Here is a 13088-nt window from a genome sequence, read left to right as displayed (position 1 = left end):
AGCTCTGGGCTTCCTGGCTGGAGTGACCAAGCTTCCTCATGCTCCTTCCCCTGTAAGAGATCACACCCTCCACTGTGGGGCAATAGAAATAACTCCTAGAGCACCCGAGGATTGGTGCAGTCTCAGGGGTGGAAGGTGGGGACCAGTGCCAGCGGGATAATGGGCAGGGGGGAGAGGATGCATTTTACCATAGGAGCCAATAATCCCCACCTCTCGCTGACCCAACCCAACCAGAAGGCAGAACACAAGGGGGCCTGCTGAGGCTGTGGGTGACAATGAGTCTCCCTGGGCACAGAGCGGGGTGGGGTAGGGTGGGGTGGGGAGAACCTCTGAAGGGCAGAAGGACCCAGCTCAACACTCAGAACAGCTCCTTCTGGAAGGAACTGCTACAGAGATCAAAGGAGACACAGCATGTAAAACATTAGCACAGTGATGTTGGAGCCAGGAAATACCTAGGTGTGACCGTGTCTGGGAGAGTCTCTGGTGGTGGGGCTCTACCCAGGTAGCTCTCTGCTTGGGCTGGGTGGTTACAAAGGTCCCAGGGAGGGGTGATCGCTACCTGTTTGCTGCTACATATTTCAGAATTGTCTATCTTTTTTTCCTTTAATTTTTTTTAGATCATGTGTGTGTGTATATTTGTCTGTGGGGGGTATGTTTGTGTGTATGAGTGCAGGTGCCCAAGGAGTCCAGAAGAAGGGGACAGCTCCCCCTCGGCAAGGGCTCTTAACCACTGAGCTACCTCTCCAGCCACACACCACTACCAAAACAAAACAAAATAAAACCCCACATCCCATTTCCCCTTCCAAGTGAGGCTCAAGCATCCTTGCCTGGGCCCGCCTTCCTGTCCAGCCTCTTGGGTTTGTGGAGAATAACATGGGCATCCTGCATTTTATGGCTAAAATGTACCTATTCGTGAATATACAGCGTGCATGTCCTTTGGGGGAGTGGGTTACCTCGCTCAGAATGATATACCCAAGATCCATTCTTTAGCCTTCAAAATCCATGATGACTTTGTTTTTCTTAGCTGTATAGTATTCCATTGTGTATATATACCACATTTTCTTTACCCATCCTTCAGTTGAGGGACATCTAGGTTGTTTCCAGTGTCTGGCTATTATGAATAAAGCTGCTGTGAACATAGTTGAGCCAATGCCTTTGTGGGATGGTAGAACATCTTTTGGATATATGCCCAGGAGTGGTCTTGAGGTAGAACTATTCCCAGTTTTCTGAGAAACTGCTAAATGTATTTCTAAAGTGGATGGACAAGTTTGCACTCCCACCAGCAATGGAGGAGTGTTCCCACTTGCTCCACATCCTTGCCAGCATGTGCTATCGCTTGAGTTTTTTATCCTAGTCCTTCTGATGGGTCTAAGATGGGACCTCAGAATCGTTTTGATCTGCACTCCCCTGATGACTCATGATGTTGAACATTTCTTCAAGCACTTCTCGGTCATTCAAGATTCCTTTGTTGAGAATTCTCTGTTTAGCTGTGTGTGTGTGTGTGTGTGTGTGTGTGTGTGTGTGTGTGTGTGTAGCAGATATGCAGCTTAGTCTTCATGTGGGTCCCAACAACTAGAGCAGGGTCTATTCCAAAAGCCACTGCCTGTCTGTGGGATATGTTCTTCTAGCTGGGCTGCCTTGTCTGCCCTCAGTGGGAGAGGAAGTACCTAACCTCTCAGAGACTTGAAGTGTCAGGGTGGGGGGATACGAACAGGAGGCACCCACTCAGAGAAGGGGAGAGAGTGTGGTGGAAGGACTGTGGGAGGGAGTGACCAGGAGGGGGACAGTGAGCAGGATGTAAAGTGAATACGTTTTTAAAATCAATTCATTAATTCATTAAAATATTCAGGAGTTTCAAATCGCTTCTTGGCTGGAAGTGGGGCCTTGTTTCACTTCTCAGAACTGGGGTTTTGTCTGGCTTGAACACATGCAGGGCTGGTGAGTACTGTCAAGGTCTCTACGAGCTCATGTGTGTACCAGCCCTCTTGTCTGCATGACACTCTTTCCTTTGCAGTCACCCACCAGGTTTCCTCCTCCTCTGCTGCACGGAGGATCCCTAAGCCCTAAGGGGAGGGGCTCAATAGAGGGATTGGTGCCTGCTAGATAAGGGAAAATTAGTTTTCTCCAATGGAGTAGCACTGGATAGATCCACCACACTGCAGGTCAGACCCCATGCCCAGGAGTAGTTGGCTAATACAAACCAAACTCCATGGTCTTGGTGTGGTTTGGGTATTTTTGTCTTAATGCTTTAAGTTTGTCTTGATTTTCTCTTTTGTTTTTGTTTTTCCTTTTTTGAGAGAGGAAAAAACATGATATTGGGTGGATAGAGAGATGGGGGAGATCAGGGAGGTATTGGGGGAGGAAAAAGAATATGATCAAACATATTTATGAAAAAATTAATAGAAATTTTTTGTTGTTGTTTTTTCGAGACAGGGTTTCTCTGTATAGCCCTGGCTGTCCTGGAACTCACTCTGTAGACCAGGCTGGCCTTGAACTCAGAAATCTGCCTGCCTCTGCCTCCTGAGTGCTGGGATTAAAGGCGTGTGCCACCACTGCCTGGCTAGAAATAATTTTTAAAAAGAGTTTCAGGTCACCCAGGCTGGCCTTGAACTTGCTATGTTGCTGAGGAGGACTTTGAACTCCTGATCCTCCTGCCTCTATCCCCTGAGTGTGGGAGTTACAGGTATGGACCATTATGCCTAGTTTTATGATAAGGATCAACCGGAGATCTTTGTGCCTGGTAGGTGTGATGGTTTGAATGAGAACAGCCCTTATTGGCTCGTATATTTGGATGTTTGGCTCCCAGTTAGTGAACTGTTTGGGAAAAATTAGGAGGTGTGGCCTTGTTGGAGGAGGTGTGGCCTTACTGGAGGAGGCATGTCACTGAGCTGGGCTTTGAGCTTTCAAAAGCCCCCACCAGGTCCAGTCTCCCCATCTCTCCACCTGCAACTTTCAGATCAGATGTGAGTTCTCAGCTACTACTCCATCTTATGCCTACTTCCCTGCCCCCATGTTCCCCGCCATGATGATAATGGATTAAGCCACTGAAACTATAAGCCAGCCCCCAGCTAAATGCTTTCTTTTATAAGTTGCCTTGGTCATGGTATGGTTCTATTGTTACAGCAATAGAACAGTGACGACGACACTAGGCAAGCACAACCAAGCTTCATTCCTAACCCCTCCAGCATCTTCCAGAAAATCAAGCCAAAGCCTTCAATATGAGACTGGCTGAACTGCAAAGACAATTCATGTCCCAGGCCCAGAAGGTGTTAAAGTAAGGGCACTAAGTGGTAAAGAGTGGGGTCCTGTAACTTGGAATGGAGATGTGTGGGAGGACCAAGGACTTTCGATCCTCAGCAGAAGATGTGCTCCCATCCCCTGCAATATTTTCTGCCTTTGACTGAGGAAATTAACCCTTCATTGTCTGCTAAACCAGCATGAATTTCTCTTAAGGAGATGCCAGGCAAGCCAATACTGATGTCCCCCAGGGCCCACCAATAGTTGTCTCTAGATCTATAACCAGACCAAAGCTTAAGGCAGTCTCGTAGCGGAGAGATAGAAAGTGTGGTTCGCAAGGAAGTACTACTCATGAGGTACTACTAAGGAGCTTAATGAGTTTGCTAATTAATTCAAGCAGAAGTCTGAGGAATATGTGTGGGAATGGATCTTAAGGGCATGGGCTAATGGTGAACGGAACATAAAACTGGGTCAGGCTGAGTTTATTAATATGGGCCCATTGAGTGGAGATTTTTAGGTTGAATGTGGAAGGTGTTTGAATGGTTAGATAAAGCATTTGTCAAAAGATGGCCGACTGAAATGGAGTTAAAGATGCCCGATATCCCCTGGTTTGGTGTTGATGAAGGAAGTTGAAGGAAACCATGACGTCAGAGCAGGTACCCTATGTAAAACCTAATTCTCCACAATGGAAAGGCCCAGAAGATGTGCCATTCACTAATCCTGTGGCGTGCAAAATGGTGATAGGTGTACCAACACATTTGAAGAGCTCTGTTATTGCCCTTTTCCTTGTGCCAGACCTTAGGGTTGGAGGCGCTGCTGCACCGTTGCATGAATTAAGTGCAGTGGGTTTAATTGAGCCCCAAAGTAGAAAGGAGCAGGGGCCAGGTGGCAGCCCTGAATCAACAAAGGCAAAGTGATCAGAGTCATAATGGCAGCATAAGCAAAGCAATGTCATAACGGCCTGCCCTGTAATGCACAGGCAAAGGGATGTTTGTGGTGGCATGACTTTTGGGACGGGATAATCAACCATGGTGTTTCCTGGCATGGAATAGATAAGATGCCTACTAAATTTTTGCCCAGCCCTGGGCATTGAGCCTTTGACAGAGATCCATTCAGTGCACGGATCCACCAGGAGTTTGTATCTTTCTGCAGTCATGACTAAGTTCACAGCAATCATCACTCTTACCACTAGGTGGCACTCATGTCCCTTTGGAGTGCACCTCTTCCCTTCTGGGAGGCTTGAGGGGTCAGAGCAGGCATCCTTCATTCCTGCCATGGATGAAGATGCCACTTAGAAGTCTCCAAGTCAGAGTGTAGTACACGTGGGCACCACACCCGACAGCCCCAGACAACCAAGAGAACTTTTTGTCTTCATTCATTCTAGAACACAGGACTGTGTTGTGTGTGGACTGATTTTGTGTTGTTCCCCCCCCCCCCACCTCCAAACCATATATTAAAATCCTACCCTCGGTGTGATGGTATATTAGGTAGTGGACCTTTGGAAGATGTTTGGGTCAAGAGTAAACCCCTGTCAAATGGGATTAGTGTCCTTATAAAAAGAGACAGGAGAAACCCAGTATGGTATCACCCACCTAAACTCCCAGCACTTGAGAGGCTGAGGCAGGAGGATCATCAGTTTGAGGACAGTTTGGTCCACACAAGGAGACTCAAAAGACAAACGAAAACGAAAGGGTGTGGGATGAGTTGAAAAACGGCTCAGTTGGTTAGAGAGCTTGCCTAGCCTGCACGAAGCCCCGGGCTCAATCTCCAGCACCCACAGAGCTGAGTGTAACAGCGTTCCCTTAATGTTAGCATTCAGCAGGAAGAGCTAGAGGATCAGAAGTTCAAGGCTATCCTCGGCTATATGTGGAGTTTGAGACCAGCATGGCCACATGAGGTTGTTGGGGGGGGGGGGGGGAGAAGGGAGCGGAGTAGCTGAAGGGAGAGAAGAAGAGGAGGAGTGGAGGAAGGGAAGAATTTTTTTTTAAGGATCTTTCTGTCCTGTGAATATGTCAGTCAGATGTCCTTTCCCAAGAACCTGGCCATGCCGCATGACAACTGGTCTCTGGCTTCCAGACCTTCATGGAAGGAACATTTTGGTTTAAATCATTGAGGCTCAGGTATTCTGTTGACAGCAGCCCGGCCTAGGTAAGACACCCCCCGCCCCCCCACCTCCTGCTCCTGACCCTGGGAGGCTGGCTGAAGAGGAACTGAGAATCACACAAACATTAGGGAGTTGGGATTCCCAGATGGGAAGGGGCAGAACCATGGTGACACCAGATCCCTCCCGGAGCAGAGCACCCTGTCGTGGACTGGCCATGAGCTGTGACAGCAGAAGCCGACCTGGACTTGCTACCAGCTGGCCTGCCACCTGATGCAGTCTGCACGCGTCTGCCTGTGTCACTCGCATAGTTTATATTTTAACACGTCCTGATGGGGGGACATGCTGCAAAAACCCAAAGGGAGACCACAAGTTCCTCTGTCCCCAATGATCAAAAGTCATCTCTGACAGGGCCTGACGGTATCCGCCCTACCCGACAACTAGCCTTTCACCTTCTTCAACTCCTTTTCAATCACCTGTCTCAGTCACGCCGACCTCCTCATTGCCCCTCAGGGAGGAGACACCAAGGCACACCCCTGCCTCAGGAACTTGACACCCAGGTTCTCTGCACCTGGAATGCCTAGGCAGCCATGGGACTTCCTTCTTCCTTAGAGGCTCAGCCTCTGTGGCAACTGTTTGGTGCAAATTTCTCTTCTATAGGAACTTGAAACTGGATACTCCGTGTGCTCTGTGCCTCATGTTCCCTACACCCACCCCGCCACCATATTTGTTTGAATCACTAACCATTTTTTTTTTTTGTATTTTATTTTTGGTGTTTTGTTTTGTTGTCTTTTCTGTCTTCTCACAGCTAGAAAGTAAAGTCCAGGAGGCTAAGAATCTCTTGTGTTCTCTGGCTGCCGACAGTGTCCGGACAGTGTTACAGCATCAGAAAGCACCCAGTAAGCGTATGCTGAATTGGTAATTCCATCTACAGGCCTGGTGCCCTGCTTTGCGCTGCTTGCCTGCCCGTAAGATGCTTCCAGTGTAATGGGGCAGGGGAAGCAAAGAGAAAGGCAGGCAGGCATTCAGTGGATACCACTTCCACCTGGCCAGAGAAACCATTCTGGAGATATGTTGCATAGCAATGTGAATATATTTGATACAGGTTGAAGTTAACTTGGTTGAGTTGGCAGGTTTTGTTTTGATAGGGGTGTGTGTGTGTGTGTGTGTGTGTGTGTGTAAAATGAGGCCCTCCTACACACCCACTGCATCTGTGTTAAAGGTCCTGCCAAGCTGACTGATTAGAACTGTAATTATAGGGAGCAGAAATGTTAGCGGGTCTCAAGTCAAATTACCTTAGGTTATCTTTACCACCCCCAAAGACAGGTATCGCCCACCTCTGCATTCCACCTAACACCCTTGGGACAATTAGGTAATATCTTTGGAATACACAGACTCCTAGCTTCCACCAATCCAAAGGCTAAGAGCATCCTGAACGCATCTGAGGCCAGCAGGAGGGACTTCCCTGCTTTGCCAAGACTCAGATATATGATGTTTCTACCAGTTTATTTTCTTTTCTAAAAGATTTATTTTATGTATGTGAGTACACTGTCACTGTCTTCAGACACCAGAAGAGGGCATCAGATCTCATTCAGATGGCTGTGAGCCACCACGTGGTTGTTGGGAATTCAACTCAGGGCCTCTGGAAGAGCAGTTCAGTGCTCTTAACTGCTGAGCCATCTCCCCAGCCCTTTTCTTTTAAAGATATATTTACTTTATGTATATGAGTACATTGTAGCTGTCTTCAGACACATCCAGCTGCCCATTCCGGATGGCTGTGCGCCACCATGTGGTTCCTGAGAATTGAACTCAGGACCTCCACTGAGTCATCTCTTCAGCTCTTCTACCATCCATAGTTCTTAAAACACTTTGTTCTGTTATTTAAAAACAAAAACAAAAAACAAAACAAAACAAAACAAAAACAAAACAAAAACCTTCATAAAACAGTTGCCATGATGAAACATGACGTTTGGGGTAACTTAAATATGTGTTCCCAGGGCATGGTCGGTCATAGTTGGCTCCAGAGATAAGAACTGTGTTCTGATTGAGACAAGATCTTGTATAGTATGAGCTAGCCCATAACTGGCAGTCCTCATGAATGGTGGGATTACTGGTCTATGCCACCGAGTTGTGTGTGTGTGTGTGCATATATACATATATAATGCATATATATATATAATTATATATTAAGTCATATGTGTTATAAATCTATATTTACATATCATATAGTATTACATATATTAACTACATCTAAAAAGCTTTAAACAAGGAATTGCAGGGCATATCTGACCCAGTGGAGGCCAGCAAAGGAACTTCTGGGGAAGATGACAGACATCTCAGCGAAGACCTGAGGGGCTGGAGGCATCCACGTGTGAGAGTTTCCCACACGTGAGGCTGCTCCGAGAAGACAGAGCCATGCACAAAGGTAGGTGCACACAGACACGACAGAGAATGACTGGATGGGGCTGGTGACGGAGTGCCGGCCTGGCATTGAAACAGGGCAACCTTATAGCCAGGTTTCTGCAAAAATGTAGAGGCTGAGTGGAGGCTAGGAGACCATCTGGGGTCACTGAGTTGGTGGCAGGCTGAACAGGGTCAGGACAAAAGGGGTGGGGGTGAAGAGTGACGATCCAGGGACATTTTCCCTCAGAAGAGTTGACTTTTGAATATTGTGTTGGTTGGCCCCTACCCCTTCTTCATCTGTGACACCTGATCTCAGAGTCCAGGAAGGGGTTGGAGCAACCTTGGCATCACCCCGAGGTCCTCAATGAGCTCCCCTGCCCCCCACTTCCCTGGGAACCAGATGGGAGCAAAACCTTCAAAAGGATTTGAGGCCCAACCTCAAAGGCAACTCGGCAGAAAAGCTACCAGAGCAGACACTGTTCCCACGCCTTCAAGGGTCAGAACTACGTCGGCGCACTTGTCCCTAGTGGAATCCCAGGAGGCTCCGTTCAGCCCTGCCTGTTCCGGCCCTCAGAGAAAGAGAGGCCTGGAAGGGAAAGCCTGTCTAGCCTGAGCTCAGGCAGTAACCATGCTGGTCTGCAGTCTGAGCCTACCCATGGACTGCCCCGGCCCAGGAGGCCCCAGCCACTTCCTCACCCTCAGCTGCCCTAGACCCTGCCAATCCTAGGCCCCAACCTCCCTTGGCTTTTCTGCCCTCTCCTGGAACAGTGCAGATCCTTTCTGTCAGGCCTTGTGATGGTCTTGGTTGGATGGTAGGTAGGTTGGTCATACTTGGGACAACAAAGACAGAAACCTTGTGCCTGCACAAGCCTGGCATGGGCTCAACTGCTCAACTACACCGCCAAATTTCTTTCTTTCAACATTTTGAGGCAAGAGTCTTGCTAAATTGCTGACTGTCCTTGAACTCTCTCTCTCTCTCTCTCTCTCTCTCGCTCTCTTTCTCTCTCTCTCTCTCTCTCCCTCCTCCCTTCCTCCCTCCTTCCCTCCCTCCTCCTTCTCTTCTTCCCCTGCCTCTCCTCTCCCTGACAATGTCTCATGTACCACAGGCTGACCTCAAACTCACAAAGGAGAAGACAGCCTTGAACTTCTGACCTTCTTGCCTCTTCCTCCTCCTCCTCCCCCCCCCTCCTGTGAGGTTCCAGGCATGTGCCACCTGGTTTATGTGCCACCAGGGCTAGCTAGAACCTAAGGCTCTGTGAGTACTGAACAAGCACTCAACCAATATTTACACCCCAGCCCCATACCATTGACATTTTAATTCCTCAGCCTCATCTTTCCACAGAACTAGGATTACAGGCTGCCTGTACCACCATGCCTGTGTATTTGTGTTTTGTGGAGTTGGTTGTTTGCTTAGACAGGTTCCCACCATGTATCCCAGGTTGGCCTGAAACTCTTGCTCTGCCTCCTTCAGCCTCCCAAGCTCAGGGTTTACATCTCAGTGACTTCAGGTCCTCGCTCAAACCTTTAGAACCAATACAGCACACTGGGGGCTTTGGCAGGCCCTCCGAAGCAGGTATCCTTCCATCACTATTCGGTAGGGTCAGGGCAGAGGAGGGTAAGATTGACCCTCGTTGCTCTGACAAGCCTCATGGTTGGGTCCCCCAGCCTCTTCTGGGCGTTAGCACAAGAAACCAAACCTGGTGGCTCCAAGGTAGTGATGCTGTTCTGCACCGCCTGGCTTTCTCAACCCCTAACCACACCCCGTGATGCCCTGGATCCCACCTTTACACTTTTACTGTTACCCACGGGGCTTACCCTGCTCAATTTCTGCATCTAGTAAGGAGGGTAGGAAACCAGGCCTGGCAGGCTTATTGTGGCTTTCCCAGCTGCAGGCGGATTCTTAATCCCACACTCTTCGTTCACAGTGAAGCAGGGCTCTGCCTGCTTCCAAATTCCCCAGGAAGATCTTTCCTCTCTTTTAGAGGCATCGACTGGAACCCAGCTAAAGGACAGGAGCTTCCCTCCACTTCCACTCTCAGATCAAAGGACCCTAGAGCGTTCCTAAGTGACTTTTGATGGTATAGCCTGCCCAGGATTGGTGAAGTAGAGACCCCTAGATCAACCAGATTCTAGAAAGGGAGAATTCTCACCCCTCTCCAATGTGGGTCCAGTGGCCTCAGAAGCTGGGCACACGGATGAGTCTCCCTTCTTACCCCACCCACTCCTTACAGCCTCCGGACCAGGTGCCAGATCTGCCAGCTCCTCTCGCTTAAAAAAAAAATCGCCTTCACATCCTGCTGCGGACCTAGGGAGGGCACTGGACCTGGGGGGGGAGTGCAGTCTGGGATACCGGAGGGCGTCAGAGCAGAGAAACAAGACAGCTTCCATCTCTCGCAACCAAAGAAGCACAATCTGGGCGGGTCCTGGGAGTCTGTCCCTCCCAGGCCCCGCCTCCCTGCTCCCCAGAGCCCTCTGGCTGGCGTTTCCTGCCCTAAACCCGCAGCTGCGCGCTATTTAAGGCGTCCTGCGGGAGGCGCGGTCCTGCAGGATTCCCGCAGGCGCAGCTTCGGCCACGGTCGTCCCCTCTACCTGGGCCAGCCGGGCAAGCAGGCGGTGAGTTCGGGGGGCAGGGGAAACGGTTCACTCCACTGCGGGAGGGCTGAGGCTTGCTTGCCCCCCGGGGCGCCAGACGCGACTGAAGCCACCAGCGGCACTCACCTAGCCTGCCTTTAACCAGCCTCTTGTGTTTAGCTCCCTTCCCTTTTTTTTTCAATGAACCCTTAAGGAGAGACCGAGGGCGCCGGGAAGATTACTAATCCAAATCCCCAGGTGGTGAGAAGAAAGCAGTATTTGAATGTAGGTCTGGTAGTACCTGCTTTACTTCTGGAACAGCACCCACACCACACATCACCACGTTTTCACACACACCATGAGATGTTCTGGGAACGTTGGAACCTTCACCCAGCTATGGCCATTCCTTGCAAGGCTCTATCTAGAATGGCTGCAACAGCTTTGGAGGGAAGTGAGCTAGGACAGGCTCAGGTGTATTCACTAAAATCGCAGGTGGTCCTTTTGGTAGACAGGTGGACCAAATGCCCTGGGCTTCTGAGTCCCTCACCCCATCTTCCCTCACTCCCAGCCCCACCGGCAAGTGCAAAGATTCAAATGAGGCCCTCAACATTTTTAATGAGGCATGGAAGATGGGAACGGGACCCCTAATAACCATCTCTCCCCACCCCTGCTCTCTTGGGGGTTGCCAGCCTTGAACAAAAGGGAGGAAGGGCATGGCACAACTGTGTGTGACCTTGGATAAGTTCCTCAACTGTTCTGTTTCCATAGGAACCTCTATTCAATCCACATGTCTTCGGGTTGTGGTCACCCTGGGGCACTGGCCTGTGAAAGAAAGCACAATGTGTGGTTAGATTGGGACCCTAGCACAGGCGGACCTCCCAAGGGCTTACATCCCATGGACATATGTCTAGTGGGGGAGCTGAGAAAGGCTTTGTGCTGCCCTGCTGATGGCCCTCTGACCCTTGTCTCCCTGCAGAGAGAGGCCCTGGAAACATGGGCGACTGGGGCTTCCTGGAGAAGTTGCTAGACCAGGTCCAGGAACACTCGACCGTGGTGGGCAAGATCTGGTTAACGGTGCTCTTCATCTTCCGCATCCTCATCCTGGGGCTGGCTGGCGAGTCGGTGTGGGGCGACGAGCAGTCTGATTTTGAGTGTAACACAGCCCAGCCGGGCTGCACCAACGTCTGCTATGACCAGGCCTTCCCCATCTCCCACATCCGATACTGGGTGCTGCAGTTCCTCTTCGTCAGCACACCCACCCTGATCTACCTGGGCCACGTCATCTACCTGTCTCGGCGGGAAGAGCGGTTGCGGCAGAAAGAGGGAGAGCTCCGGGCGCTGCCATCCAAGGACCTACATGTAGAGCGGGCACTGGCTGCCATCGAACATCAGATGGCCAAGATCTCGGTGGCAGAGGACGGTCGTCTTCGGATTCGTGGGGCGCTCATGGGTACCTATGTGGTCAGCGTGCTGTGTAAGAGTGTGCTGGAGGCAGGCTTCCTCTATGGCCAGTGGCGCCTCTATGGCTGGACCATGGAGCCGGTGTTTGTGTGCCAGCGTGCGCCCTGCCCCCACATCGTGGACTGCTATGTCTCTCGACCCACTGAGAAGACTATCTTCATCATCTTCATGCTGGTGGTAGGAGTCATCTCCCTGGTGCTCAACCTGCTGGAGCTGGTTCACCTGCTGTGTCGGTGTGTCAGCCGGGAGATAAAGGCACGAAGGGACCACGACGCCCGCCCGGCCCAGGGCAGTGCCTCAGACCCTTACCCTGAACAGGTTTTCTTCTACCTCCCCATGGGCGAGGGACCCTCTTCCCCACCGTGTCCCACCTACAACGGGCTCTCATCCACTGAGCAGAACTGGGCCAACTTGACCACAGAGGAGAGACTGACCTCTTCCAGACCTCCCCCATTTGTAAACACAGCTCCCCAGGGTGGCCGAAAGTCCCCTAGCCGCCCCAACAGCTCTGCATCCAAGAAGCAGTATGTGTAGGGATCTGGGGCTAATGTCACTCAACAGAGCTGCCCCGAGGAGCACGCACGTGTACCTTGGCTGCCTCTCTGGCGGTCCACTCCTCAAAGGCACCTCAGAGACAACTGGGCCAGGGAGGTGGACATTCGCTGGGCAGAGGACCTGGTCACAGATGGTTCTGGAATACCTGGAGCCTTTGTGATGACCAGAGGACACTGGCTGCTTACCAGAATGTGACACTACCCAGACTGGGTCACAGCAGGTGGGAGTGCTCTTGACTAAGTGTTCTGTGAACCCTCGATCCTTTTCACCTGTTGCTGAGGGACCCAGCGCCAAGTTGACTTTCGAGCCTCCCCTATTAGACGAGTCACTGAACCCTGGGTTTTCATCACACCCCACTTCTCCTGGGAAAAAGCACTGATGCAGGCTGCTGGCTCAGCCTCGTCACCTGGACAGACACAGCCTGCGCCGGAGCTGGCCCTTGCCAGGGGAACTGGTTGATGTCTTGTTTTTCTCACTTCTAGTTCCACTGTTTATGATCCTCAAATAAACAGGACTCCATCATAAGTCAGGTGTGCACTGATGTTGTCATGGATGCGGGGGGCAGGGTGGGGGGAGCCAGGGGTGAGGGGCGAGGCAGTTATTTTGCACAGACTTGCTTTCTTTCTAGTCCTCTACAGCCCAGCTCCAGAGAGCACCGTAAGGCCTCAAGACTCAAATCCTTTCCCTCAGCACCGAGTCCCCATGACTCTCCCTTGCAAAACACCCTGGGTACTAGGGTCTTTTCATCCCATTCCCACAT

At 50.7% G+C, this 13088-nt stretch overlaps 1 protein-coding gene across 1 annotated transcript; it reads left to right on the top strand.

Moving 5' to 3' along the window:
• The first annotated feature begins 10234 nt into the window (after window positions 1-10234).
• On the top strand, window positions 10235-12854 carry Gja4 (gap junction protein, alpha 4). Its single transcript, NM_008120.3, has 2 exons — window positions 10235-10354; window positions 11289-12854. Exon 2 carries the CDS (start codon window positions 11306-11308, stop codon window positions 12305-12307), a length of 1002 nt encoding a protein of 333 aa, NP_032146.1. The 5' UTR covers window positions 10235-10354; window positions 11289-11305; the 3' UTR covers window positions 12308-12854.
• The last annotated feature ends 234 nt before the right edge of the window (window positions 12855-13088 follow it).

This window comes from Mus musculus, chromosome 4 (assembly GCF_000001635.26).
Source record: "Mus musculus strain C57BL/6J chromosome 4, GRCm38.p6 C57BL/6J".
In the NCBI taxonomy this organism is placed as follows: domain Eukaryota; kingdom Metazoa; phylum Chordata; class Mammalia; order Rodentia; family Muridae; genus Mus; species Mus musculus.
Note: the sequence above shows the minus strand (reverse complement) of the source record. Positions and strands in the feature narration are given on the sequence as shown.

Excerpts from the sequence above, each read along its gene's own strand:
- Gja4 (NM_008120.3), top strand. The coding sequence starts at position 11,306 with ATGGGCGACTGGGGCTTCCTGGAGAAGTTGCTAGACCAGGTCCAGGAA.